At 41.5% G+C, this 27,882-nt stretch overlaps 1 protein-coding gene across 2 annotated transcripts in view; it reads left to right on the top strand.

Moving 5' to 3' along the window:
• Positions 1-27,882, top strand: part of LOC124160168 — a 411,734-nt gene that overhangs the window by 280,400 nt on the left and 103,452 nt on the right. For both annotated transcript variants that reach the window (XM_046535929.1, XM_046535930.1), the window contains exon 5: positions 2,622-6,828. In XM_046535929.1, coding sequence (XP_046391885.1) covers positions 4,285-6,828 — 2,544 coding nt within the window. In that variant the 5' untranslated portion in view covers positions 2,622-4,284. The remainder of the gene's footprint in view (positions 1-2,621; positions 6,829-27,882) is intronic.

Here is a 27,882-nt window from a genome sequence, read left to right as displayed (position 1 = left end):
TGTGCTTCCGTGTACTAGAAATCACCTGAGCTTGGGGGATGCGCGCGGCAAATTTTTGCAGTTAATATCATCCTAAGTGTACAGCAACCAGCAATGCATACATCATAATATGGCATGTAATCGATCACATTTAATTTTGCAACTTGTCTGTGTCCTGTAGAGAATATTTTCACTAACCTAATTTATAGCGTTATATTGGCTTGAAAGTGAACCCATGAACTCATTCTGGATGCAAGTACTATTTATTACTCTAATTTGTTTTCATTTATTATGAAATTATAGAATTTAATTTATTTTAATTGCTGATCAATAGATGATTGAGGTCTCCTTTTTATGATGAAAAAATTAAATTTTCTTCTAATGATAAAGGGCTACTTCATTTCCTATCAGATGTATAAAATAATCAAGTTTCTTGTTACATTTTCCACATTGGTACTTTTTTCGTTGATTTGATATCAATTCAAGGGATATATTACCATTTAAAATCCGCCAAATCCAATATTCCTGTAGGCCATTTAGGTAAACATTTTTTGGTAAAATTCTTTCCCAGCAAAGGCACACTTAATACTTATGAATGATGCATTTTCAAGATGAAAGAAGATACACTTGCGGTGAGTATTAGTTAGCGTTATAGCAGTGAGTAGAATGGGATACCACATTAAATTCATCGACTGCAGTATTGGGGTTACGGGGATGAAAAATAAGGCTCAGGGGTTATTTGATGGAATGAAGTGAGATAGTATGCAAATGGAATCGGAGAATGATATCGTATGAGAAAATCTATTTAAAGTACTTCGAAGTGCCCTAGAATTTCCCGACTTTCGTGTAAATACTCCGTAACATGTTGAAAGTTGGAGTGAATGGATATATTTACGTTGTTTTGTTATTCTTATATACACTGCGCTGGTATTTGGTGTGATTGCCGTGCGGTTTTTGAAATTTTAATGAATACATAATTTTTATCATTCACTTTCTTTTCCCTTTATTCAAGGTGGTAACAATTTTACCGCCATGTCCCTCCATAGTTAATCGATTCCGTATGTTAATTGCTGTCAAATTCACTCCGTCGTAAAGTTAACTTTTGGTGAGGATTAGCTGTTTAATCAGGGTTCTAACCCTTTTCATTTTGATTGGCTATAGAGGACTGTGACCCACCGCCCCTACGACGGCGGGGATACTTCTAAAGCGACGATAATAGCAATGGGAGAGAAATATGATTTTAAGGAGACAATACGATCACCGGTGCTAGCCGAAACACTTAGTGAGGGGAGAAATTATCCTATCCGACCAATAGGGTGGTTTCCTATTATTTTTTTATTGCTTAAATCGAAAGATTATTACCCCTTGAGTACGTATTTCACGCTTTTAGATTTTTAAATGACGATATCTATTTTTCGCGATTAAATGAAAAGTGAAAAATTTAAAGCGCGTGAAAACGCGACGCGTAAGTATGAATGCCGGGAAATCTCTCCGTGTGACGTATTTCTGGTTCCCGCTGCCTCCCTGTGAGGTGACCTTGAGGCGAGGCTTAGCGCTGATACGACGCAGGATGCTAGCGGGTAGCTGAGTACCCTGCTGGCTGGTAGCGCTTGGCTTAAATAAGGATTATTAATACCTTATCAAACGAAGAAAACCTTCCGACCTTAGCCAGTTTTAATAAGTGATTATTAAGACATGTTTCCCTGAGCTCTGCGCCTCATGCATGCATTGGTAACCTCAGACAATGTATAACTCCTATCTTCTCGTATAGAAACTAGGTCCCTGTGACGTCACGTGGAGTGGCATCGCATGGGCGCCAATCTGGCCCTTTTCAAATGAGGATAAAAATGGACCATTGCCATTCGTCTAAACCGGTATGTCTAAAACGAAATAATTTGTATATTATGAATACAGTAATGGTGGGTAACGAATCGCAATCAATGCCTTTCGTTTTCTTTGATGAAGGAAACTACCCTATTGCTCAGGAATGTTATCAGTGAGGTAAAAGGGGTATTTTAGTGAAATGGCAAGAAGCTCGAAACACTTAAGAGAGATTGGAGAAATATCAGAGATTAGCGTCAAGCTGTCCAAGAAGTAATTGGAGGAGAGCGAAAGTCAGATTACCATAAACCTCAACTATGCAGAAAAATATGTTTCCGTTCATTTTTCATCTCCATTTGCATTCATGAATGTTGTGATAAAAAGTAATATTGGTGTGTTTTCTCAAATTTCATTTGTGATTAACCCATTCTCTACAAATCGAACTTTATAGTGATTACGGAAATCGTCAGGGGATTTTCTGAGGAAATCTCGCTTTTTATCAGGAAACTGTCAGAAAATTTCTTATTCTGAGTCTTGGAACCAAAAGTGTACTAAACACCTACTCACAGCTAGCTTAGGGGATATGAATTTATCTCCGGAATATGTCATCACTCGATAGGATTTGAACCCGGTCCTCCGCTATCGTTAGTTAGTATCGTAAACTTCGCGCAAATCCCTTCCCTACCACTTCCGCGTTTCGCAATTACATTTCACGGTGCATTCATGGAATCATTTCGCTTGTGTTATGCATGCTGTGTGTGAGTGACGCGTTGGTCTCTTCTTTTGTTTTGACGCTTTCCTATTTTTCCCTCCCGTTGCAGAGGGCGCCGTCGTGGGAACACCCCCTTCCCCCGCCGCGCATGAATGGGACACCCCGGAAGAGAGGAGGCGGAGGGAATTGGGGCGACGACCGCAGCGGACAGAGACATCTATCGACCCCCTGCGGAGGCACTCGGAAGGAAGCCTTCGATCGACCCTGCTCAGCACTAAGAAGGCCCTAACTTCGACTCCCGCCTCCACAACCACGTGCCTCTCTGAAGGGCCTTCATTCCCGTGACGCGTGACATTGGCGTCTCGCGCGTGCTCTATTGGTGTTGCCACACCTCGAGCTTTAAGCCTGACCATCGTCGTGAATTGAGTGTTTGCCACGTGCCAGATTGGACTTGTTGCGAAGCACGCTTAGCGCGTGTTCAAGTGAGCCGGGTTCAGTCTCAAGACACGGGTGGGAAGGAAGACTTCTACAATCAGCCGGGAGCCTAATCAACATCGTGATTGGATTGTGTCGTCTGATTGGACTTTTTGCGAATCAAGCAGAGCGCGAGTGAGATAGGACGGGGTTTGATCGGGAGGCACGGAAGTACTGATTGTGGCAGAGTTCGCTTCCGCCACCTTCATTTGTTTCACGTGCTCGTGCTTTCGCCTCTCCGCTATTTCAGTTGTCCCCCCACACCTCATTTCCCCGTCTGCGGGTTGCCATGGAGCGGTGGCCCCGCACCTCTAACACCACCGTCTCCCCTCTTCATCTCCCCGTCGTGGTGCGGCAGTCGGCGCGCGGAGCGGGTGCGGGACTCCGACGTCGTTCGCGGTCTTCTCGCGCGCCGCCGCGACGCCCGGCACCTCTCCACCGCTGAGAGCGTCTCCGCGGCCGGTCGCGGAATCACTGCCAGGAGCGGCCGACGGACGAGTTGAGGGAACACGGTTTTAGAACACCCCTTCCTCCCTCTCTGCTTTTAGACTCTCTCGCGCCAGCGTACGAACCCTTCCGACTCCCCTCCTCTCCCTCAGTCAAGTGCCTACACATTCTCAGGATTACACCTCAGTCGCCCTGAGGTGCTTTCTAGGGAGACTTGAGAGACATATAACTCACCGTGCTCCGTGAAAACGAGAGAAATTTTTTTTTAATTCTCCACCTCCGCTCCTAGGATCACCTCAGGTCTATTTGTAACCGTTTAGATTTTGCGCGTGTACATATAGATATATTTTTAACCCGAAGAATTTGTGTGTTTGTTCGTCAAGTTTTTTAAATCGGAAATTCGGCGTGAGTTTGTGTGCTGATAGGTAACGGGAAGATTTTCGGAGAGTGAATATCTTTGGTGTGATTCTTTTTGCAATTGGAATTTTACTCGGTGTTCTATTTGTGTCTCGTGAATTCGGATTTACTTCGGTGTTCTTTTGAAGATTTTAACCTTTTTCTCACCACTGCGTTAAACCCTGAGAGTGAATTGCTGTTAATTAAGTGCGGCATGTGAACTCGCTGTACAAAGATAGCGTAATTGCTTACCTCCTTGATATCCCACCACGTGGAGAATGTTTTACGAACGTCTCTTCGTTTGAATTTGCCGTTGAGTTTTTTATAGTGATTTGGATGATACTTTTTTCTCGTGGATTGAGAACACAACTATTTGCCGAATAACTCCCCGTCCCATCTTTTACTGACATGCCGTCCGGCAGTGTTCTAACCTCCGAGAGTGGTCCTCCCGGGGAATGAACCCGGGACTTGTGAGGGCGGGTCCCGCAGTCGGGAAGGAGGCGGGAGGTCGCTGGGGGCCGGAGGACCGCGGTCGCAAGGGGCAAGAGGCTCTCAGGGCCAAACAGTACGCCTCGTGCGCGGCGGACCAAGGATCTTCCAGGGCCAAGCACAGCCCCGATCTCAACTCCTGCCTCGAGGACTGCCGGGACGTCCACTTCGGCTACGCCGTCCCTGTGTTACCATTGGAAGACGAGGAGGATTCTGTTGGCGACCCTTTAGCCCAGTTGGTGCTCGACGGCGACGCCGAACTGTCCGCCGAGGCCGTGGCCTACCTTCTGGCGCACCACCCCCAGCTCCGCACAGACGAAGAGGAGGACTACGAGGACGGTATATCGGAGGAGGAGGTCCCCAGAGGGGGTCTGCCGCAACATCTTAAGAGGGACCCCGAGGCTTGGAAGCGCCGTGGAAGCCTCGGCACCGACAGCCGTAGCGACAGCAGCGAGAGCGGTGGCAACAGCCCCCCTCCGGCGCCGGCGCCACACCGTGGCATGGCCAGCGCCGCCGCGCCCGAGATGCCATCCCCGGCGAACCCCACTGTGACCAGGCGCAAGTTCTCCGCGGATTCGGCGGTCGCAGCGAAGGAAGCGGGAGGCAAGATGAGCAACGGACCGAAGCGCCGCTCCAGTGAATCAGATAAAGCAGTGCCGGGCGCGGCGTCGCCGGGCTCTGCGACCGCACCGGGAGAGGAAGAGGATGTGGCCGCCATCGCGAAGCAGATATCAGACCACGCCGAGGCGATATACCGAGCGTGGAAGGCTAGGGGACTGGGCCCGTCCGAGATCCTCGGCTGCAAGCCCGGAGAGGCGGTGGAGGCGAGCTTCTCGGCCGCCGTCATCGGGCCCACGTCCCCCGTATCCCCAGGCGGCAGCGGAGGTCCTTCCTTTGTGGGTGCCGCCGTCCAAAGGCCTGTGGAGCCGAGGTCGTCCCCTGGGCCCGGCCCCGCTCCCGTCCGTAGGAGGTCCGAGCCCAACCAGAGCCCCACTCTAACCAACCTGCCTTCTCCGGTGCCAACTCCACCCCCGAGCGTGGGGATGTTGTTGGACGACGCATCCGGGCTTGAGAGGTTAGTCAGTGACTTCGTGGTGGAGGATAAGGCGCGACAACGGCAGCGAAAGAAGGAGCTGCCATCCTCTATTCAATCCGCGCTGCAGAAGTTTGAGCGAAAGAACTCGGCTCCAATATTAATGGGAACTACGTCCTCGCCGTCTTCAACGTCTTCGCCAATAACGCAGCCGCAGCAGCAACCACAGAATCCTCCGTCCCCAGCACCCTCTTCCACCCACGGACCCGCCATTCTCCAACCAAAGCCAATCCTCACGCAGACCAGTCCGACTCAGCAGCCGAGAAATGAACCCCAACAGCCGTCCGGCACTACTACTTGGCCACTGAAGGTGAGGGGCGCGAAACCCGGGCCGGAACCGGGAAAGAAAGAGGACGTCCTTGCCAACAAATTTCCGGCTGCCACCGCTCCACCGGAGGCGAGCCCCACCAGTCCAACGCCGCATAATGTGAGCAACACGGCGGCGAAGTACGCCACAATGCCGGCTAGGAAGGTGACTGGGGTGGGCGTTCGAGTCGGCAACGACGAGCAGAGGAGGCTGGCGGACGTGGTGGACCGGGAGGAGGAGCGACTGATACAAGCCCTTCGGACGGGGGTTGTTTTGGCGCCAGAGGACGACGTTGTAGACCAGAGGGCCCCGGTGGTCAGGGAAGAAGTCAGGGCCACGCAGAATGCGACCCCAGCAGTCGTGACCTCTCAGCTTGGGGGCAGTCCAGGACGAGCGCCTGCGGAAGGAGTCAACCGGTTTTCTCCAAGGAAGGCGACAACTACGGGACCAGTGCAACAGGTCTCTCAGAAAACTGTGGAGGTCAAGAAAGAGGTCGTGACGACAGTGGGGCCACCGCCAATACGAGCCAAGCCGGAGGATATTGCTCCCAAACCGAACCTTGCAATGGCCAATGGCAGTAGGGAGACCATGTCCGGGTTGTCCCTCGTAGACTACGCGAAGGCACGCTACAAGGCGGCGCAGGCCAGGCTGGACGACGCCCGGCAGCAGGGTCCGGCCACGAAGGAGACCCAATCCCTGGTCTCGGTGTCGGAGACGAGGAACAGGTTCGAAAAGGCCGTGAACTCCAACTGGTCCCAGCAGCCGTGGACACCTCCGACTTCGACTGATGTGTTCCTGAGGCGCAAGGCCGCCAGGGGAATCGGCAGTGCCATTGGAGAGGTGGTGCCACACCCGGAGCTGACATCGCAGCAGAAGCAGCACATCAGGGAGAGGAGCGGCGCGAATCAGGCCTCGTGGAACCAGGGTGCGGCGGGCGGTGCGGCGGGTGCGGGAGGAGCGGGTGCCAACCCGGTGCGACCCTTCCTGACTCGCGGCTCCGTGGCGGAGCGGGTGTTGATTTTCGAGAAGTGTCCTTCGAGTGAGCTCCTGGAGAAGAGGAAAGCTCCCAGCGTGGCGGCCATCACAGCGTCCTTGCAGGCCAGGACGCAGGTGAGTCTCTTTTCCAATTCTCATGTTCGTATTATTTCTTTATCCCTACAATATTCTTTTCGATTGACAGGCCAGCGATTCTAATTTGCATTCTAATATATTTGCTTTAATACACGTACTAAGAAATTTTCTTTTTCGAAGTCTAAAAAAATCAAGCGCCGTCTTCCAGTCGGGTATTTATTTAAAATGTATTATATAATGTATTGGAATCAAGTGGATTTTTTTGTTTTTAAAACTACTAACGTGGGTTCCTTCAGAAATTTTATCGATCAACATATTAGTGAATTTAGTTTTTAAGAGGTTCCAACCACCGAAGTAATTTAGAACAACTTCAAAAACCAAAGCATACCCTTAAATTTTTGGGCAATGTTTGCTGTATTTTTACAAAAATGATACAAAATTATACCTACATAAGGAATGCATGATAATGGAAAATGTTGCGGTGTGTAGTGTGGGAGACACTTCGCTAGAGAAAGCGAGTGAAACGGAGTATATGAGGCAAGTGGACCCTGTCTCAAGACTAATGGTTTTGTGAAATACCGTATGGTTTTCCCGTCCATATCCTCTATCGAGCGATAGTCTTTTTTACCAGATTTTTAAATTCGATTTTGCATTTATTGTCTTCCTTCGTAAATTTAGAAGTAAAACTCACTATATACGTGGCGGAGTATGTACACACATATAAATTTGTATTTCCTAAATATATTCAATTATGCGTCGAAGGAAATGATTAAAGAAAGCTATTAATTTAATTTAATTAAATTAATCGGCTGAAACCTGCAATTGTACCTGATGATGGCTAAGGTGATTCGCTGAAACGCATAGTACAACAATAAACACTGTGGTCTTACACAAAGTTTTTCATTTTCAATTATCATTTAATATGTTCCATAACATCTCGCCGAACACCGTTGAATACCAGAAAATATTCCAGGGGTAAAACGTGGTTGAGAAATCTCCGCTGATGAATTTAGTATATCCTTATGCAAAAAGAAATACTATTTCTGCTTACGTGAGCCTCGTGTGGCTTTGAATCCTAACTCTTGTATCCCTTGTCTCAACTCGTCGGCCTCACCTCGTGTTTCTCAGCGGCGGGCGGGCGAGGTCTATCTGCATCTCCTTCAACCTCCCGTACACCAATGTTCCCTTCCCTCGACGAACCCTTGAACACGTTCGCTTTCTTTTCTCCCGCCCCTCCCAAGGAAGAACCCTTTCCCCTCACTTCTCCCATCATTCCTTCGCTGCACTCCTTTCATTTTTTTCGCACTCTTTCTCTCAGCCAGCACCGCATAAAAAAATGCGTGAAAATTTCCACCTTCTACCCTCTGTTTTTTTTTTAATTTTATTTCGCCCACCCTGAGGGCCGAAAAGGTGGTCGAGACTACCGCTGATTATATCTTCTCCGCACTCGCCTTTTTTAGGAAGAAAGTTTGAGAGGCGGTGGGAAGTTAAAAAAAGAAAAATCTCTCTCCATCCTTCAGAATTTCCCAAAAAGTGTCTTCCTCGTCCTTCCTTGTATCTTTTTTCCCCTTTTACCCCTATACCGCCTCTCTGAATCCATTCGTCTCGCAGCCGCTCTCTTTCCTTCCCTCGTCCGGGTGTCTGTGCCAAAGCGACCCCCGCTCACCGGCTAAGTCTTCGCCCCGCGCTCCTCTGCTGTTCATGCTCCTGCCAAAAACTCCAGGGTGGCCACCTTCAGTGTTTTCAGAGAATGTCTGGTAATATCACTTAGTCTGGGTTGTTAAAGAATTTTGCAGGAAGCTCTCATGGTTCCAGTTCGTTTTTCCTGAAAAAATAACGTAATTGCAGTTAGGAATTTGTCAAACTAATGGAAGCGAATTTTCGCTGAAGTTATAGTATTCTCTCTTCTGGAGAACCTCGTAAGTCAGGGAAATTTTTTGTGTTCGGAAAGTAATGAGTGACATAGAATTAGGGTAAAATCTATTGTAGTTGTATTTATTCTATATTTGATAAAGTCAGTTGGAGGTTTTTCCTCATTCTCTCACGCACTGCTAGTACTAGCTAGTGTCCGGAAAGTCATTGAGTGTCATAGAAATAGGGAAAAAATCTAGAGTAATCGTATTTATTCTAGATTTCATAAAGTCAGTTGGAGGTTTTTCCTCATTCTCTCACGCACTGCTAGTACATAATATATATTAGATATTTGTCATATCCCATTCCCAACAGCTCACATAGGATGTGCTCAATAACTGAAGACATTAATCCTTAAAGAACTGGAGGTATTCTAGATGAGAGTATTGAGGAAAATTGAGAAGGTGAGATGGGCGGGAAGGAAAAGAAATGAAGAGACGCTGGGAAAGGTGGATGAGGAAACTTCTAGAGAGAGTATGGCTGGATCGCGTACTTATAATTGTAAATTAATTGTAATTGGAGAAGGGATCCTGGAAACTATATTAGAGGGAAGAGTGATTGGTTAGTGGGCAAGTGAGAGGAAGTTAATTGAATTACAGATTAGAACGAAACCGAATTGCCCCTTTGTGATTAGAAGAGGGAAGTTAAATTAGGGAGGTGAAGAGTGGGTTGGATCGCAAAATGCTCCGAATAAACCTACTTTAACCAGTGAAATAGCTTAAATAAAAGCCGCGAATTCGACCAGTTCATTTCTTAACACTAATATTAAACGATGTAGAATTTGAGATTTTCCCGGCGTATACTTTGAGGGAATAGGTAATTCTCTGGTTTCCCATTAGATTTTTTTTTTGGGTAATTGGTCCCTACGTTTCGAAGGCTGCGTGTTCCATCATCTTCAGGGATAGAATGTGGAGACAAATGCTTGTCGGGATTTTATTTATTTATATGCTTGAGTGCCCTGTTTAATTCTTTTTCGATTGTGGTTTTCGTATATCGATGGCTAAGTTCTTACAACACGTATCTCAAAATTTGGTCGGTCTGAGTTTATACTGATAATACTGTCAATAAAAAATAAAATTCATGCAATATAAACAACTCCTTGTATTCAAATGCATGCTTCTTTTTCAGTTATGTATTTTTGGTTTGTAATTTCAATTAAAATTATACACAATAAAAAAATTTATCTTTTTTTGCTCTCCTGAAAGGTTGATATTTTTGATATACGTGTTGTTAGAACGTAGCCATCGATATAGTCATATATCAATCGATTCTTAAATACGTATTTTATCCCCTGTAAATATTAATATTCGAAATGAAATAGATCTTATAGAATTTGTTTAAATTCCTCGAAATAGTCTGAAATTCTGGGTAAGGTTTTACTGTTTTAAATATTACTGGCCGCACTGTTATCCTTTCCCCTTCCCTTCCCTGCCATCACTCACCACGCCATGTTTTTCTTTTTTCCTTTCCTCGTCCTCGCGGCACACTCATGAGTTTCATCCGAATTCTGCGATTTCTTTTTTTTCTCTCTCCTCCGCGTTACCACAGCGCTTTCGCTCTCTACGTCCCTGAAGAGGGCCAGTAATGAGAAACCCCTGGTGGCAAGTTCATTCAAGAATCTTTCGGCGGGAGATACTTTTCTTTTTTTTCTTCTTTCGCTCTTTCTTTTACGCCAACGTCCTGACTTCACCTGCACTTCCTTGGGCGGAGTTATTTTTGACCTTAAAGTGGACTGTAATCAGGGTGGAGTCTAAATTTTAATTTTAGGCGGAGAATCGAAAACATAACTTTGCACTGTTTTCCTAAATCTGAACTTACCTACCATCGTATCAACATCATAGGGGTATTGATATGCTCAAATTCTACTCCGCTGATACGTCTACAGTAGTTGGGAAAGGAAAGTGCATATGAATCTGCAGGACAAATATGAAGGTGTTGGTTAGAAAGGTGACTTTTGGGTACTACTCGGCGTTAGTGGCGGTGTACTGGTGACGAATAAACGAAAATTGTTTTTGGCATAATGCGTGATAATATCTATACTCATTGTATGAAGGACACTTATTAATTTTCCACTGTTAGCCATCTTCGCGGATTGAATTAGTAAGAATTCACACTCAAGAGGGAAAAAGTGGTCTAAAATGGGTGGTTAGAACTGTTAAGCTTTCCCATAGTTTTCGTATTCCAGACCGCCTCTTCTCAAAAACTAATTCTCGATTCTTTACACCTAATCCAAAATCTGCCCGAATACTATTCATCATTAAGTCTCTGTGCGAGTTTGAGCTTATATCGTAATTATGTCACAGTTGTCAAAAGTATTAGTGGGTGCGTCTTTAATCTGCGATTACCTACCTATTCAGACTCGATTTGACTTTTTATCTGGATTTGAAGAATTTTTTACTTAGGGTTTTCCCTTGTGCGGAGAGACTTGGTCTGCTTAGGATATATCCCTAGATTCTTGATATTCCTTTATCCTCATCACATATTTTCTGAATGAATACCACCATATATCCTTTAATCCCTCTTTTATGCATAAATGGTTGTGGTTGAATGTATTTTGTTTCCTCAGTATACTGGCAGTGCTACGAAACCATAATCGGTGTTGGCCGCTGTGTAAAGTTACCGTTAAAGCATCTAGATGTCATTGTGAATATCACACATTGCCACCGAGTTTAAGTCTGAAAAGCTTTCATACGTTTACTCTTCCAACTAATTCGTGTTTCTCAACGCGCGCTGCGCTCATAATGGTCGTGAAGAGCGCTTTATTTATAGCCTTCTCGTACCCACAGCGATTTCCTGCCGCGAGAGAGAAAAAAAGGAGCCTTTTTTTCCCTTCTCTCTGAATCAGACCCAGACGTTAATGCGAATGCATAAATATTTTTAGCCTTCTCTCTCTCTTGAGTCAGTTTTTGTAGCTGGGCGAGAGCGCGATTGAAATTATTTCATGGAAATTATGAGAAGCGGGAATAATATTACACGTCGAACCAAAGACCGTTTGCTTGAAGAAGTTCTTCAAAGTCCGCTTGGTGGGACAATATTTAAAGGCATGTAAGCGTGGGAGAGTTATTCTTTTTCTTTGTGTTTTAAATTTGTCGACATGAAGTTTTTTTGTTACGACAGAAAGACGTATCGATCGTATTAATTATTTCCTTTTCAAGATAAATTCAAGTCATATCTGGTATATATATTAGCTGCATAAATTCCGTTAATCCGGTTAAGTGTAGTTAATCCGTTGTATAAATACATTCGTTGACGTTGTCGCGGTCGGATACTTAGCACGTTTTACGAATTTACATTTCCGAAAAGTAGTCCCAACTTGTGATTTGTGATAAAGGGCTTATTTTTCATCCGATTTAGAAAATACTTGCACCACCGTATTTGGCATAAAATTGCAAACATTTCATATGACCACTATATATAATGAGGTAGTTAAATACATAATTTAAAATCGTTATCAATCGTTATTTATAATTCAAAATTATTCATTTTTGGCGCTTTGGTGTCTGGTATCATTTTTCCTTAGGCCGAAGATTTAAAATACTCCCTTGATTTGCGTCAGTTAAATTCTATGGCCAAATCATTTCCTCATAAAATCTTGAGAGTATTCCAAGTAATTCTTTCCTTTCCCTCTTCCTTGCCCTGACTACGATGATCATGATTATGCTTCTTCTTTAGCTCCCATCTCGACTTAAGGCAATGGTTTACGCAACGGTAGTTATTGCGACCTCTGTTATTCCTTTTATTTACGCACTAGGTTCCCTACCTCCGTCTATATTCGCTAGCTTATTTTTTCTAGTATCATTTGCGAGTTTTCCCTCTTCCTCCCTCGAAATAACGTCGTCTCGTCCTAGTTAACCCTTTCAGGTCCATAAAGATTGCAGCCATTTAATTGCATAGCAAAATATGTTTTTAGGCTAATATTAATGCATACACTCCAAAAAAAAATTATATGGAAGTGATATCCCTAATATTTTCTGAGATTCAGTCTGGGACGTGAAATAATACAAATTATAGCTCCCTCATTGTCCATAGGTACATATGTATCCCATGACGTAAAAACACTAATTTTGTGAAAATTAAAGGAAAAATCCGGAGTTTTTCCTACTAACTGCACAGACTAGGTACACATAAAAGATAAACCGAAAGTCCTGTATTAATTAACCTTCTCGTCGGATTTGTTGTATACTATCAAATTTCCACTTCGTAAACAGCATTTCTAGCGGGGAGGGGATGTTGAAAATGGTGTTAAGAAGGTAGAATGTTAGGGAAACGAGGGAGGGGAAGGAAAAGAATAGGATTTTTTAGATAGATTTAAAGGGAGTAGGCCTTACAGTGAATTGAAGAAGGCAGTGCTGGAAGTAAAGGGAGGCTCCCAAATCACTTCTTTAGTACTCCATGGAAACGTACCTTAATCTGTAGAATACTATAATAAATAAACAATATTTCAAGTGAAAGTTTTAAAAAATGTGGTAACCACAATATCTAAAGGATATCACAGAAAGAATTTAATAAAACTAGATGGAAATAGCCTATTCTTCAGTAGAACCAATTCCTACAATCATATACCTTCTCATTTAATTTTAGAGAATTTCAAAAATTTGAGGCATATATGTCCCTTGGAATTGAAAGGGTTAATGATTGTCCTATGCCCACGGCCTTTATATCCTCCTTGGTCTCTCACTGTATCCCCTCTTTCTGCGTACTACTCCGCAAACGACTACGCTACTTCTTCGGCCTCCTCTTCTTTTTCTAGCCAATAGGGATTTTTTTATCGGCTTCGTATTTTGTGGGCATACATTTTTATCCTTTAACCCTTAGAGTGCCAGGTCATGCAATGTCACTCTTAGATGCTGATAATTGACTAATCATACAATTGTCAATATTAATTTTATTTTGACATTAACTATTTCCTTTAAATTATAAAAATTAACTCATATTACCAAATATTTGTCAAATAATATAATAAAAAGGTGAAACCACATACATATAACAAAGATTTCCTAAAGTGTTTGAACATATGCCTTTACTTGTTTTTGAGATCTAATTTTTTTCCCTAACCTACTGCAAAATCAGCAAATATGCCTCGGCACTTTTGGCATAGTACATAGAAAATCGGTTGGCGCTCAAAGGGATAAATGCGGTGGTGGAGTTTTCCAAGGAGATTTTGCCCTTGGTTACGAAACGAGGAGTGTCTCGGGATCGAAATCAGGGGAAGTCTTGTGAAGGTCCTGTATCGTTATCTCACCAATTTTTTTTCTTATTGCCAAAAATTCGTGAGAAATCGTAAGGTGAACGTGATTGAGCGACTACCCCTTGACCACACCCTGAAGTTCTGGAATTTAAACGCTTATGGCCTCACGCTAGGTTAACTCTTTTATTTTATTTTATTCTCAAACCACCGGATACAGCTCATATTGGCCATTTTACACCGGGGTGTTCAACAAATTTAACAAGTAAACGTACACAAACAACCATGTCCTGGACCGGGGAAACCTACCCAGGCGGGACTCGAACCCGCGACCTCTTGTTTGGCAGGCGAGAACGTTACCCCGCCGCCACCGAGGCCGGCCGGTCTTCCATCGCAATTTCATCCTTGGTCAGAAACGTTGAGTGTCTGATCTCCTCAAATTCGTGTTGAGTGTAAAAAATACCTCCCCATTAGTTCGCAATGCTGGGATACGATGAGCCTTAACTAGGGAACGATGAGCCACTTAACTAGGGAAGAATGTGGTTCCTAATGTACTGAAGATATTATGTAATCTTCCATCAATTAACTCGAAAAAAAAATTGGTTTTTGTCAAGCTTCTGCTACTTAATTCCACTATTTTAGAGTAGTTCTACTAGTTTTGACTATTCTGACGCATACAAAATGAGTGGTATTTTCAAAGAGATAGCGAGAATACGATAAGAATGGGTGTAGAAGGTAATTAAGGAAAACTTTCTGGAGGTGTAAGTAGCAGTCGTTGGTAGGCGGTGAAGATGACAGACAAAAGAAAGTCTTGAAGGGGTAAAGAAAGAGTATTTAACGAGACGAAGAATGGAATGGTGGAATTTAGAGCCTGGTATCGTTGAAGAGTTCTGGGAGTATTAACGGCTTTCATTAAAACCAACTTAACCTTGGCAAAGACAAATTTTGAATTTGCACGCTTGTTAGAATGCGTCCTTTTAACTATTTCTGTTTTACTGCGAGTCTCAAATTATTCTTCAGCGAACCCTATTTCATTATCGTAAGTGCTTCTACTCGGGCTCGTGAGTATTGAGTCGTCTGAAACCCTATTCACAACCATAGAGCACGTGACTTATCTGTAACTCGTGAATATTTGAATCGGCATAAAAATGCTCGCGCGGTGAGACAGAAAGAAGCTTGCTGGAGCTGGAAGCGGGAGCTGGAGAGGATGTAAAAATCGTCGTCTAATTAGCGTAATGCTAAACGCGCCCCCTTCTGGCCTTGACGCTGCACTGTTAATCAGTCGGGAGTGCATTCCGACGAACATTATCTCCGCATATACTGGTATCCATCCACATGTGTTTCGCTAGTTTTTTTCTGGAATCGACTTTATGGGGGCTGGAAAGTTTTTTTTTTAAGCGTAGAAATTTGTGTCAACCTTCGCTCACGTGTTCATTAGTATGATGCCTTAGTATCATAATGAAAATTTTTTGCACACCGTCGATGTTTATAGATATTAAATCATTTGAGACGTAGTATTGAGGAGTATCAAATGTAATAATCTTTAGTTTATTCGCTGGTTACAGTCAAGTACGTATTCTTTCAGCTTATCAAATTAAAAAGGTAAAAATCGCAATGCACCTCCTTACGAAATTACTACAGCCAATTTATTGGGATAAACTGTAGCCTATCTTGAGTCTATGCTGTATTTTAAGTCGTATCTTTTCATCTCAATGCTTTTTTATTCCTATGGATACGAATGTGTGTTTTATAAGTGAGGATTTTACGTAAAACATGATAAGTAATGTAGGTTTCCAAGAAAAATCAAAGAAACACATCGATCGCTTGTATGGAAGAAACATATTTATCTACCATTTTTACTGACTTCACGGACCAGAATCAAATCATGCTTCAAAGAATACAAAAGCAAAATTTTTGATTCTCTGCGGCTTCCAGTACCACGAGATTAGGGAGAACTAACCTCTAATTACCTGCCTTAGGTTAAATAGTCTTTTAATCGTATTTTATGTATGTAAATTCTATTGGAATGGTCTTTCGGAGACCCAACGATAACCCCAACGTCAACCACCTTAATGGCAGAGCTCCGTATTCTCTCGCTAGTTGCTCACGCTTCTAAAAATACTCCCACTGCTCTAGAATCCAGAGGGTGGCACGTAAACCCTGTTGCCAAATTTACGCTACCGTCTATGTTATTGCAATGCGGAGCGGAAGATTGAGTGCAATCGTCAAGTAAATGAAGTGAATTGCCTTTGTGTTTTTTTTTTTTATAAGTATCTAAAGGAAAAGACGTGCCAAGGGCTGAAAACTCGTGGAAATTCTTTGTTGCGATCTTTGAGCTTAGGTCCTCTTGATCGCGAATTCGTAAATAATTCTGAAATATAATAATTTTTTTAATTTTCCTGAAATTTATATTTAACAAAGCCTTATTATTACAGCATTTTGGATTTTATCCGGGAATATCAGTCATGTATAGCTTTTATTTTTAATATGGCTAATATCTTGTTCATAAAACCTTATACAGTGCTGATTACCCACACCAATTAAAACCATCGGCTCTAGTGCGTAACAGTTTCAATGACTACGGCCAATCAGTCGCTTTTCGAAGACATATGACCGTTTAAGATTCAGTAAGGTAACCTATGGAACACTCGCCAAACACTTCTTGCCAAAATCTTTCCTCTCGCAAGTCCCACTGTGAAATATGGGTAGACATCTAAATTAGTCAGTGGGTATTTGATTGGGTACCTATTTTATCTTACGAAGATAGTATGCCAGCTTTGACCGTATAAAATGGCTCAACAACAAGTGTCATCATTCGTATAATTTACGATTCATTTTCATAACTGTGTGTTGACCTTTCTTACACGTAATTAACTGAATTTGAAATTGTCCAAATGGTACTGAGCTTCTTTATCATTGGGCACTTTAAAAAAATATTTCGACATTTTATGGATATTAGATAATTTAACGTATAAGTCTAATTGTATCGGTAGCGAAAAAATTCTCACTCTTTCAGTTGAATGCTGTGCTGAATTAAATTTAATTACGATTTTCAGATGTGGTATTTTATAGTGAGTGAAATATCAAAAAATATGTCTAACTACGATATTACGAGCCATTACGAGTGTTGCGACCTAAAAAACAAAAAATATTGCTGTGAAAAACTAGCTTATTCTGAATTGATTTAGCTGCTATGACAATATTTTCTCTTCTTTGGTTTCATTTTTTTATATTTTCGTTCAATTTCCTTTTAGTCCTTAAATGAAGAAATTTTGTTCATTTTTTTGTGAATTTATAAAATATCCTTCAATGCTGTGACGTCATTCCAAATCACCATGGTGCTAATTACAGTTTGTGCTATCCATCTCTCTTGTACGTTAATTGTTACGTCCCAAGGTATCCTTCACCGATGCATTTCTTCCCAATATCAACCCGCACCACTGACTTACCAATTTTGGATTTATGCCAAAAATCGCCTACTTTTCGAATAATTAGTGCTTGTGTTCGTGCGAAAAATACTTTTGTGCCATTTCTCTCCATTATTCCAGTTCAAGAAAGGTAAATTTCTTTTATCTTCGATGAAATATAATTATTTCTTGTGTTGACGTGCTCAAAGAAAAACGTCATGAATCTCCGAAGGGCGTATAGCTGTCGTAAATGTGTGGCTTGCTGTTCCGGGAAACACTTCTCATGTAAAAGCTTCAAATATGGCCCAATTAATTTTCTTTGAGCAACGTATCAACTGCGTAAATGATTGATGTCGCTGTGGCTCTGTTGCTCGCTCAAAGCTGGCAGCGTTGCTCGGCTCTTCATGAGTTTCACTCTCCATGTACCGTGGTCCTATCACATGTCCATCGTGAGTATTTATCCATTCTTTTCGCGTCCTACCTAACGCAATCGCTCCATCTACATCATCTATCTGTCGTCTAATGTGTTACCGACTTTGCTCTACTCTAAAGAAGCCCTGCTCTAAAGCCAAGCATTTACGTACAAAAGATCATAGGAATAATTCCAGAGTTACCAATGATGCCTTCTCGTAAGTTGTTATACGTTACTCTATCTTTGGGAAATCGTCCTAAAAATCTTGTCGAGTTTTCATTTTCAATGTTAGAAAATTTCATTCGTGAAGTGGAATCTTTCAGATATATTTTCTGTTGTTTGTTGGAACTTAACGTGGCGTAACTTATTCAATTAGAATATTATGAACGAAATATGGCTATCTTAAAAAGTTACCCCTCTATTTAATAATTAAGATATTGTTTTAAAAGGGAAAGGGCGAATCTATCAAAAACTCCAATGAATCTCAATTATGATTTCTGGAAAGGTGGGATTATTTTGGAGTTTCCTTGTATCTTTACTTCCAGGTGTGTGAATTAATTTTAAGATAAGTTGGCGTAAATTTATACCGGAACATATGCTAAATTTGTTATCGTGATTATCTAATATGAAGACATTTTGCACTTTCAAACATTCGCTCCAACCCGATGGAAGGACTTCTTAGCTTTCTCTTCAACTAATGGTATTGCTGGATTATCTGGTTTTTCGTTACTTTCGATTCATGGTTTCCATTCGGTCATGTTTGTTTGAATCTTAAACGAGAAATAGGGCGTCAAAACTGACGTTATTTCTCAAATGCACGATAATACCTGAGTTATCAATGACTCAGACCATTATATGAACTGAATTCTAAAAAAACATCTTGTCCTCCAAAAGCTTTCGCGCTAATACAAACGTTTCCCTGCTTCTCTTTGATTAAAAGCCCCCAGGAGATGGGCTTTGGCGGTGGATCGGCGAGGAAGTGTTAACTCCGACAAGGAAGTGGAGCAAATTCTGGAAATGTTGAACCAAAACCCTCCCCTCCTTATTCAGCCAGCTATGCGCAGTCCACATTTATTCTAAAATTGAAAACATCTCCAGTGTTCAACCCCTCGCGTTTGTTATGCCTAGCAAAACAGGCATATATTTGGAATTCTGCTTATGAAGGTTCCAGTGAGAAACTGTGGAAGGATTGTAATGCTTTACTAGCGATGAGTTGAGGAGTTAGTGTCCAAGATGAATTCACTTTGTATTCTAGTTTTTTCAACCAGTTTAGTCCATTCACTAATTATATATGACTAGCAGCCCACCCGGCGTTTCTCGGTAAGGATAGTACCCAGAGAAGTGGGAAACTTTAAACTTAGATGTTCTACTAACTAACTACTTTAAACTTCATGTTCACATAAGTGGAAGGAGTTTTATGTTTTATCTTTGAGCTATTCTAGACTTGTGCATACCCTGCAGGATGTTCAGCCGCGGAAGTTGTATGACGTGACGTAACAAATAGTAATAAGAAAACGACGCAAAGGATGAGTCATATGCAACCGAAAATAGTACTACGGGGTTTGATAGCATGAGATGCACCTATGTACTGACTTTGGTCGGAATCCGTGCAGCGGTATGGAAACGCATGGCGGACAGACAAACAGACATCTTCTTTTATATATGTAGATGCATGATGGACGATTACCTTATAATTATGGTGTGAAATAGGAATTTTTAGGAAGGGGGTCTATGTTATTCGTAGAAATATTTACGGTTGATATATGTTTGAATGCAAGCAGAAGTGCCTATTCTACATTTTTGTAAAGCCGACCCCCTCTTTTACGGCAGTATTCCTCCACTCGGCTTAAGTTTACTCTCTTTAAATATCTACATCTACATAGTACCCCGCAAGTCGTCTAAAAGGCGTGTGGCAGGAGGTTTTGGACACCAGCCTTTTTAGGACACCAAAAATTGATGCCACGACCCTCTTGGAATTTCTTATGACAAATTATTGCTATACTTCGGCGGCAAATCTAGATGTAAAAGAAACTTGTAATACTGGAGGATAACGATCGTAAGATTACGAGCTGTTGTTGAATTTGGCAACGCCGTGTTAGCGGAGAAGGTAGTCCTATCCGTCCTACGGTACGAATTCACAGCCAAACAGTCTGCACACAATCCACATGTGAGATCGCCAATCGGTTCCGCTGCCAACACACTACTACCAATTTCAATAATATAAGTAAATTCATAAACAATATACTACCATATACCGTAAAAATATAGTGGTAAATAGAATATGGGCAAATACAATTATCAAAAACTGGAAGTCACTACCATTCTTATATTCATCACGTACAACTTAAAATAACAGAGCTCGTTATGATGAAAACAACTATTTATTCACTGATTTAAAGCCTTAAATTTAGCTCACGCAAGTGATACAGGTGACTTTTCTCACTACTATTCGTTGAAATAATAGAATAACAAACTTCACACAAATATCCATACACTACACATAAATATCCATTACCAAACTTCACATAAATATCCATTCACTAAATATCCAAACTCTATTTAAATTCCCATTTAAATAGAGTATTATTCACGTTTTTCGATTCCCCCTAGTTCTCATCCTTATCCCTTTGTTTCTCTGTATCTCCTCCGAGCTCTGCTCACCCACATCCTCTGCGTCCTCTCTTACTCATTCAGAACATTTTCTCCCCTTCCCCGCCTCGTCAACTGTTTAGAATCCCTTCAACCCATTTTTCCGTCTTCTCCTTCACACCTACGTATTGCGTCTGAGGAGCGCATTTTTTCTTTGACTTATTTTCGACCGCCCCGTACATCTCTGCTCTCCTTGCTAGGTTTCTTTTTCCTATCTCTCGCCCTTTATCAAATTCTGTGCCATTTACTTTAGCTATTTAACGACTGCTTTTTTTAGAACTTGCTTATTACATACTTACCTCTTTTGGTCTGAGACCGTTTTATCTTAAACACCCTTAAGTTCTTTATAGTGATTACAGTTCCACTATAAAGGGTAACCAGTGGCGTAGCGAGGGGGGGGGAGGGTTTTGGGGTACAAAACCTCCCCCAGAGCTCAGAGAAATTTTTTAGTTTAATCCATTTTACTTAATTCGATTGATATTGTTAATAGAATAGTGTAAGGATTAATAAAATATCCCTCAGAAAGCCGTAAAACTCACCATTTTGAACCATTTATCTTAAAATTCCGAAATTTATTAATCTCGCACCTACCGTTTATACTGGTGGGTATTCCTTACCCCCACACACCACGGTATTAGTTGCACCTAAACCCCCCTCAGCCTTAATTCCTAGCTGCGCCCCTGAGGGTAACAACATCTTTTTACCACAGTTTTCGGATTCCTTCTTGGTCTAGAATAAGTATTTCACGACCTGATGCATTTGTCTTGCAAGATAATGGTATGCGTCTCTCTCTCTCTGGATTTCGGCGTCTACTATTAGCGGTTTGTAATTCATTGCTGCAGCCCAATCAATCGGCGATCGCTGAGTCATCGATTGCCTATCTCCGTGTCTATTCTAGGCCGTCTCGTCACCTGCGCTGTTCTCGATTCGGAGCAGCGATTGACTTCATTGCGGCAGTGTGAGAGTTGCATCTCTAACATCGAGGAGCGGTCTGGAGTTTATATGCATTGATTATTCCATTCGCTATAACCAGGAAGCACTAATTTCCTCATACTAATAAAGTTCTACCTTAGGGAAGTGAGAATGCCCTTTCTCGCGAGATTTATCTTCATTATAGTCTGAAATCGCTGTGCAGGAGTTTAATTGAATCAGCGTTGGCTGCACATATATCGTAACGTATTCTCAAGAGGTGAGGGGTAGGGAAGGGAAGATAGATATATGAAAAAGTTATCAGGTGGAAGAATTGATTGGGAAGATACGCTAAACTTACCTTAGGATCCTGACCAAATATGATGAACATAATCGTATCTTTTATGGAATTATTTTCACTGGATTCGTCAGAAGTAGCTATTTGCTTACAGCATATGTGATTAACCCATCTTTTTCAAATAAAAAATTCGCATATAGATTCATACGCTGAAAAATATTATACTAGTTTTGAACTTGTATATGCAAATTGGAACTTTTGAGTTACTTGTCGATTGTTGCTTTTCATACCTACCTCATTCATTCTGCTATCAACGGCGATAGGCTCTTTCAGTGGATCTTTCGTCGCAAATTGGTTTCTTCGCTGAGTGTTTGATTAGGTACCTAAAAACGTTTCTTGAGGGAACAGGTTTTTAAAAACATTTTGGGTCGGTAAAAGGAGATTCAGAAACTAGAAAATATTTCCAGTTCCATAAAAATCCATTTTTGCGAGGATTTGCAATCGGTATTTTAGGTCAGAGTAAACGTCTTGTTTGTCGGAGAATCTCTGAAATCTTTTTTCTTTTTGCGAGGAGGAATTATAGCCGAGGGTTTTTTTGCACTTCGGTTGGAAGCTTTAAACACTGTGACTCGAGAGAGCTTTTTGTTCGCCGTGGCGTCTCGTCGCTGGAGTTCTCGCCGTTCCTCACTAATTCTCGCCTTTCCACCCCCTCTTCAGTTACCTAACGGCAGAAAAGATGTGTGAACATCTTTATTGCGCAGTTTTATGTTATTTTTTAACGTGTATTTGTCTCTTATCGTTCAATTTTATCTCGAGAATTAAATAACTTTCAATTGGCAGCAATTTCTATCACCTTCATACAGTGGCGGATCCAGGATAGGGGGTTAAGTGGTGGTTAAAATTCCAGCATTAGTGGGCGTCGGAAAAAATTACCATTCTATCTAGTGTATCTTGGATACCCAAGATCTTAGATATTGCTTAGATCCGCCACTGCCTTCATATACACTGTCCCGGACACAAAAATCTTACCAAAAATTTTGTAAGTCCCGAATTGTTGCCGAATTAATTCGGAGGAAATTTCGAATTATTTAATACTACGTATCTGATGGTTACAAAATTACGGAAATTACGGCTTTTCAATTCTATTTTGACATGTCCCTCACTGCAGTACGGACAAAAATGCTCTCTGGGGAGGAGATGACGAGTACTTCGTCCCTCGAGTCTGTAATATACGCTCGGATACCAAGACTTACGCGTCCCATAATCAAAATCATTGTGCTGGTGATATTTAATTCGTCAATGAGATACATAATCCTTTTCGACCGCACCGAAGAAATGGCCCTCCCTCCCAACGCTAAGGGCTTGTTGTTCTCCGATGCGGAAGCGTGGTTCAGCGGGATTGCCAGTTCGGGACTTCTCGGGAAAAAATTTCCGGCTCTTAAGTGGTAAGATTGCTGTGTTTGGTACTGTACAACTACTTGTATTCGTAACGTTGCTACATGTGCATGTAGCAACGTTACGAATATGAATTCCAGACTGAGTATCTCTGAAAACCATCAATTGGGAGCAAAAACCTAATCGTTAAAATTTGGTAATTTCAATTCTGCTTCACAAGCTCCCTGCCGTGGCGGTCAAATTCAACGAAATTTCCATGCAAAAATTTAATGTAGGTAATTTTTTTCTCGCTATGTCAGGTCACAGCGCAGGTTAACGGTATGGAATTCTTATGCCGAAGCAATTAATAGTTTGGCATTCGTCCCGCAAATTTCCTTTTTTCGAGTGCGCAAAGCGATGTTCGAGTAGAAAAAAGACGGCCAAATGCAGGTCAGACTCGTACGGAGCATTTTTAGTCGATCGAACGAGCGACTCTTCAGATGTCGTTTGGGCCATCGAGGCTCTCTCAAGGTCACTCATCGTTGAGGATCTCTCGGAAAAGGTCGGGCAGATGAGGGCCTCATTCAATTTTGCTGATTCTCTCCTTATTATTCTCTCGAGTTTATGAGACTGGAAAAGGTCATAAAGTCAGTGCTTCGGAAAGTCTGCTCGAGTGTTACGAGTTTAGTGAATGCTAACAAACTTTCATGTGAAGCGTTCTGTTCTACGGCGGTGAGACCTTAGTAAGGTTGCGGAAACTTGGTAATAAATATAAGGAAAGAAAAGAGGTATTTGAAGTATGGTATTTCAGGGAAATGCTGAGAATCAGTGGCGTAGCCAGGGGAGGGGGTTCAGGGGGTCTGGACCCCCCCCCCCCAACCCGAAATATAGAAACACAATTATTTTCCTTAATAAAAGGAAACAAAATATTGAAAAATCAGGAATTTACAAAATGTTTCTTCAACAAATGAAGTTTTTTCGATTATGAAAAGTGTTGAAATTAGTTAAAAAATCATTGCTAAGTATTCTGTTATTCAATAATTTCCCCCCCAGGTTTTGGACCCCTCCGAACGAAATTTCTGGCTACACTACTGCTGAGAATAACCTGGTTGGCAATTGTCACGGACGAGCATGTGTTTAAAAGCATGGGGAAAGACAGTATCTAATTACTAGAATAATAATTAAGAGAAGGTGCTCCTGAATTGGGCGTATTCTACGACATGAATGCTTGGCCAAAACCATTTTTGAAGGTACAGTTGAGAAATTTACCTATAGGAGCAGAGCTAGACGGGACTACATGGGACAATTGGCAAGCACACTTGGATGCAAAACTTAGAAAGAAACGTTAAGATTGTCCCAAGACCGGATGAAGTGGAAATCTGTCGCACAACAATCCTAGGATTGTAATCCGAGAAGAAGAACCTTAACCTTTAACCAGGGACGTGAAAAATTTGTTACACTACCAGTGACGTGCGGTCTGGGAGACCGCAATAAATCAAATATTCATAAAATGTCGCGACGTCATTTTTATTGCTTAGGTTAATTTTTATTTATCTACTAAACTATTCGAAACTCTTTATTTTATGCGTTACCAATACGCATCAATTTTTCGGTAAAAAAGGTAATTTAAAACAGGATCCAAATACTGGCGTCAAAAACACTTGAGTTATTAATATCGTTTTTAAGTGTCAATATCTCGCCATATTTCAAAATAAGTGCTTAAATGTTAAAGTGGGATGCCTAACTAATCAGAAACAATTGAATTTATCTCGTTTATTCTTTTTCTTGATGCATTCTGTAGGCATGACGCGAGGCCTCTCAGACCGCTAATCGAATTAATTTGCAAATTCAAAGAATTAAATAATAAGAAAGTTTCATTTTATGAGTGCTATGTCTTTATTATACAAAAATATGAAGCTAACGATGATTATAGATATTGAAAAAAATCATTTTGAAAATATTCACAATTTCAAAAACGCAGCGGTCTCTCAGACCGCATGTCACTGGTTAAGGTTTAATGGTCGCTCATGCGCCAAGCTGGGTCTAGGAGACGTTGCATTACAATTAACCCTTAGCTACTGGCGCGGGGTGACGGTAGATCCCCAGGATTGACTTCCAGGGTAATTTGACCACATCGCCTAGCTACTTATTAGCTTCAAGTCTACTCCCCTACCTCCCATCAACCTGGTTTTTGTCTGTCTATCTCTCCCTTGTGAAGTGCAAACATTGGGCAAAGTGATCTGGGGACTCGGCACGTCTCTGCGCCACTAGTTGCGTTGTAGATACCTCGTTTATTTTTGCATTGAAGTAATTACCATTGTGAAGTGAAGTGTTGTATATTACTTTATTTTTCATTTTTTATAATAATTGAATTATGAGTTCCCAAGACCTGAATGAAGGGAAAATTAATTTTGATTTTACGCTTTCACAAAAAATGCAAGTTTTTTTTTTAATTATGTAAAACATGTTAGATATTGAAAGTATCAAAATCTAATAATCTACAACTTTCGAAAACAATTTAAACCTTAAAAATGAGTGACCGTTTTGACAAAATATCAGTAGTTATTAAGATATTAAAAAAATAATTTGGGGATCTGGTATGTCCCCACGCTAATACTAACGTCTCAAAAAACAGCGCCAGTAGTTAATAAAAAATGTATTCTTCTTCAAGATGTGCTTTACGGTATAAATTCTGATGGAGCCATTAATGCATACTTCACTATTGCTGGTAAACCAATGTGGGCATATAAATTTTACTGAGGATATTAGGAAGAAGTTTCATGGATTTGGTAGTGCTAGAAATTTCCGCTGAACGCAAAATAGCATTTTTTTCCTTAAATATCTTTATCGTTGCTATTGTTGGGCAACTAATTTCGTCCAATTAAATTAGTAAAGAAATGGCTCATTTTGAGGGAGACCTGAAGTCATTTTCTGCATAATTTACCAATAATTGCCAGTATCCCTACTGGTAGATCGGTGTATCAGTTTTCGATAAACGTATTAACATAGACACCATGTAATTATTGGCTGCATAGTAGTATAGTAAAGAAAATGTCAAGCATGTTTGAAAATTTATTTAATTTGTTAAACTGTTTGAATCGTTAATGGCTCTAATTTTATGAGTTAAAATCATATTACAGTATTCATGATTAAATCATAGATGATGTGGTAATCGCAGTTCGCTGTCCTCACGAGTTCTGCTTCTTTCCGTCTACTCTTCTGCCGAGCACGGCGCCCCCTTCAATCGGAAGACGACGCGGAGAAACAAAACAAGTGACATTCGGTCGCACTTAACCCTCGTTCGTCGAGACAGCGACGGAGGAGGCGTAATTATAGCGGCGATTGCTTTCTCCGTCCGCCCCTACCCTCTCGTGTTGTTGCCCCCAATCCGCCCCCTCCCCTCCTCTTATAATAATAGGCTTCCTCTCTCTCTCTCCACGGATGCGTATGGAAGAAGGGCGGCCATCAAAGTCGACAGCGACGGGCGAGGGCCCTCCTATCTTCGAATCGTAGCCCTGGCCGGGTCTCGATCCCACTCATCAGAAGCGTTTTCTCGTCTCTCGGGGGCGTATTCAGGGCGATTTGACAGTTTCCGAGTCGGAAGAAGGGTCGGATGTAGAATATTTCTTGTCGCTTTTGACGAATTGACGAACGCTATTTTGGGGAATGGACGTATTGCGTTCTCCCAATCCTCGAGTACTGCTCTGTTATTTACTCCACTGCCAGCCCCTCCAACCTTAAAATTCTTGAACGCCCAGTTAATTTCTTTATTTCAGTAGTCCGACACCGTGTTCCTCACCTCCGCAATTCTTCTCGCTCTGAAGTAATGTCTGCCCTATCATTGGTCCCACTATCCTCCCGTAGATATTTCCTTCATTTACAAGGCCTTAAATGGCAAGTTCCGATCCTCAGATATGCTGCCTTTCTTTTCACTCCACATACCCACCCGCTCCTTCCGTAATAACCACCTACTACACCAAGCTAAATTCCGTCTTTCTCTCACTCAGAGATCACTTTTTTACGGACTCCGTACCTCCTCCCATACCATTTCGAGTACTCACCCTTCCCTGGATCTTTCAATGCCCATCATATTATTCAAGAGGCAGTTTTTTTATAATTTATATTTGTTAAAGCTGCAGATTTTATGTTTTGTATTCAATGTAAAGGCCATTTTGGCTGTTTTTGAATCATTTAATAAATAAATACACTTTGTTCCGTATCCATCTCTTATCTCAATGTTTAGATATTTCGTCATTTAACGTGTCGTTTTACAGAAGTTATTTTTGCGGTTTGTGAAATATATCTACGAAGATTTATTATCAGTTCAGTTATTCAGTATCATTCAGCCGGTGGAAATATAAGGTCGCATGCGTCACTGTAATTGAATGCACTCGCGAGAGACGTTGGAAGTTTATCCCTCTAAATTATTGGTTCATAATAACTAGAATGTAAAAAAATGCTGTCTAAATCATTTTAAGTATGCTTGCATTTATTACTTAAATAATTATTGTTACTCCCGTGAGCTTAAGGAGGACATATGAAGTTAAATTAAGTGTAAATTATTTAAGCGTTGTGTTGGAGATATTTACGGAAACTTTGTTCGCAGATTTACTTTGGAATTTACTGAAAGCCCAAGAAACAGAATGTTGGAAATCGATATAATACGAAGGGCTTCCATGTCATTCTCTTAATTTCAAAGAGAAATGATTTTTTTATGGGTTGAGTTCAATTGCTCATAGTAAATTTCCATTTTATTTTATTTTCCTTCTAGTTCGTGTACGAACACTTTCTCGGTAGGTACCCACTCTTAAATGGAAGTTTTCGCTTTACTCTTTTTGTTTTGTTCATTATCTGTTAAGATTTCAAGGAAAAAATTGAGCATATTTCGCGTGATTTATAGAATAAGCCGTTATCATTTACGAAATCCTTTAACTATTTCGATTTCGAC

Source organism: Ischnura elegans, chromosome 6 (genome assembly GCF_921293095.1).
Source record: "Ischnura elegans chromosome 6, ioIscEleg1.1, whole genome shotgun sequence".
NCBI classification, from domain to species: Eukaryota; Metazoa; Arthropoda; class Insecta; order Odonata; family Coenagrionidae; genus Ischnura; species Ischnura elegans.
Note: the sequence above shows the minus strand (reverse complement) of the source record. Positions and strands in the feature narration are given on the sequence as shown.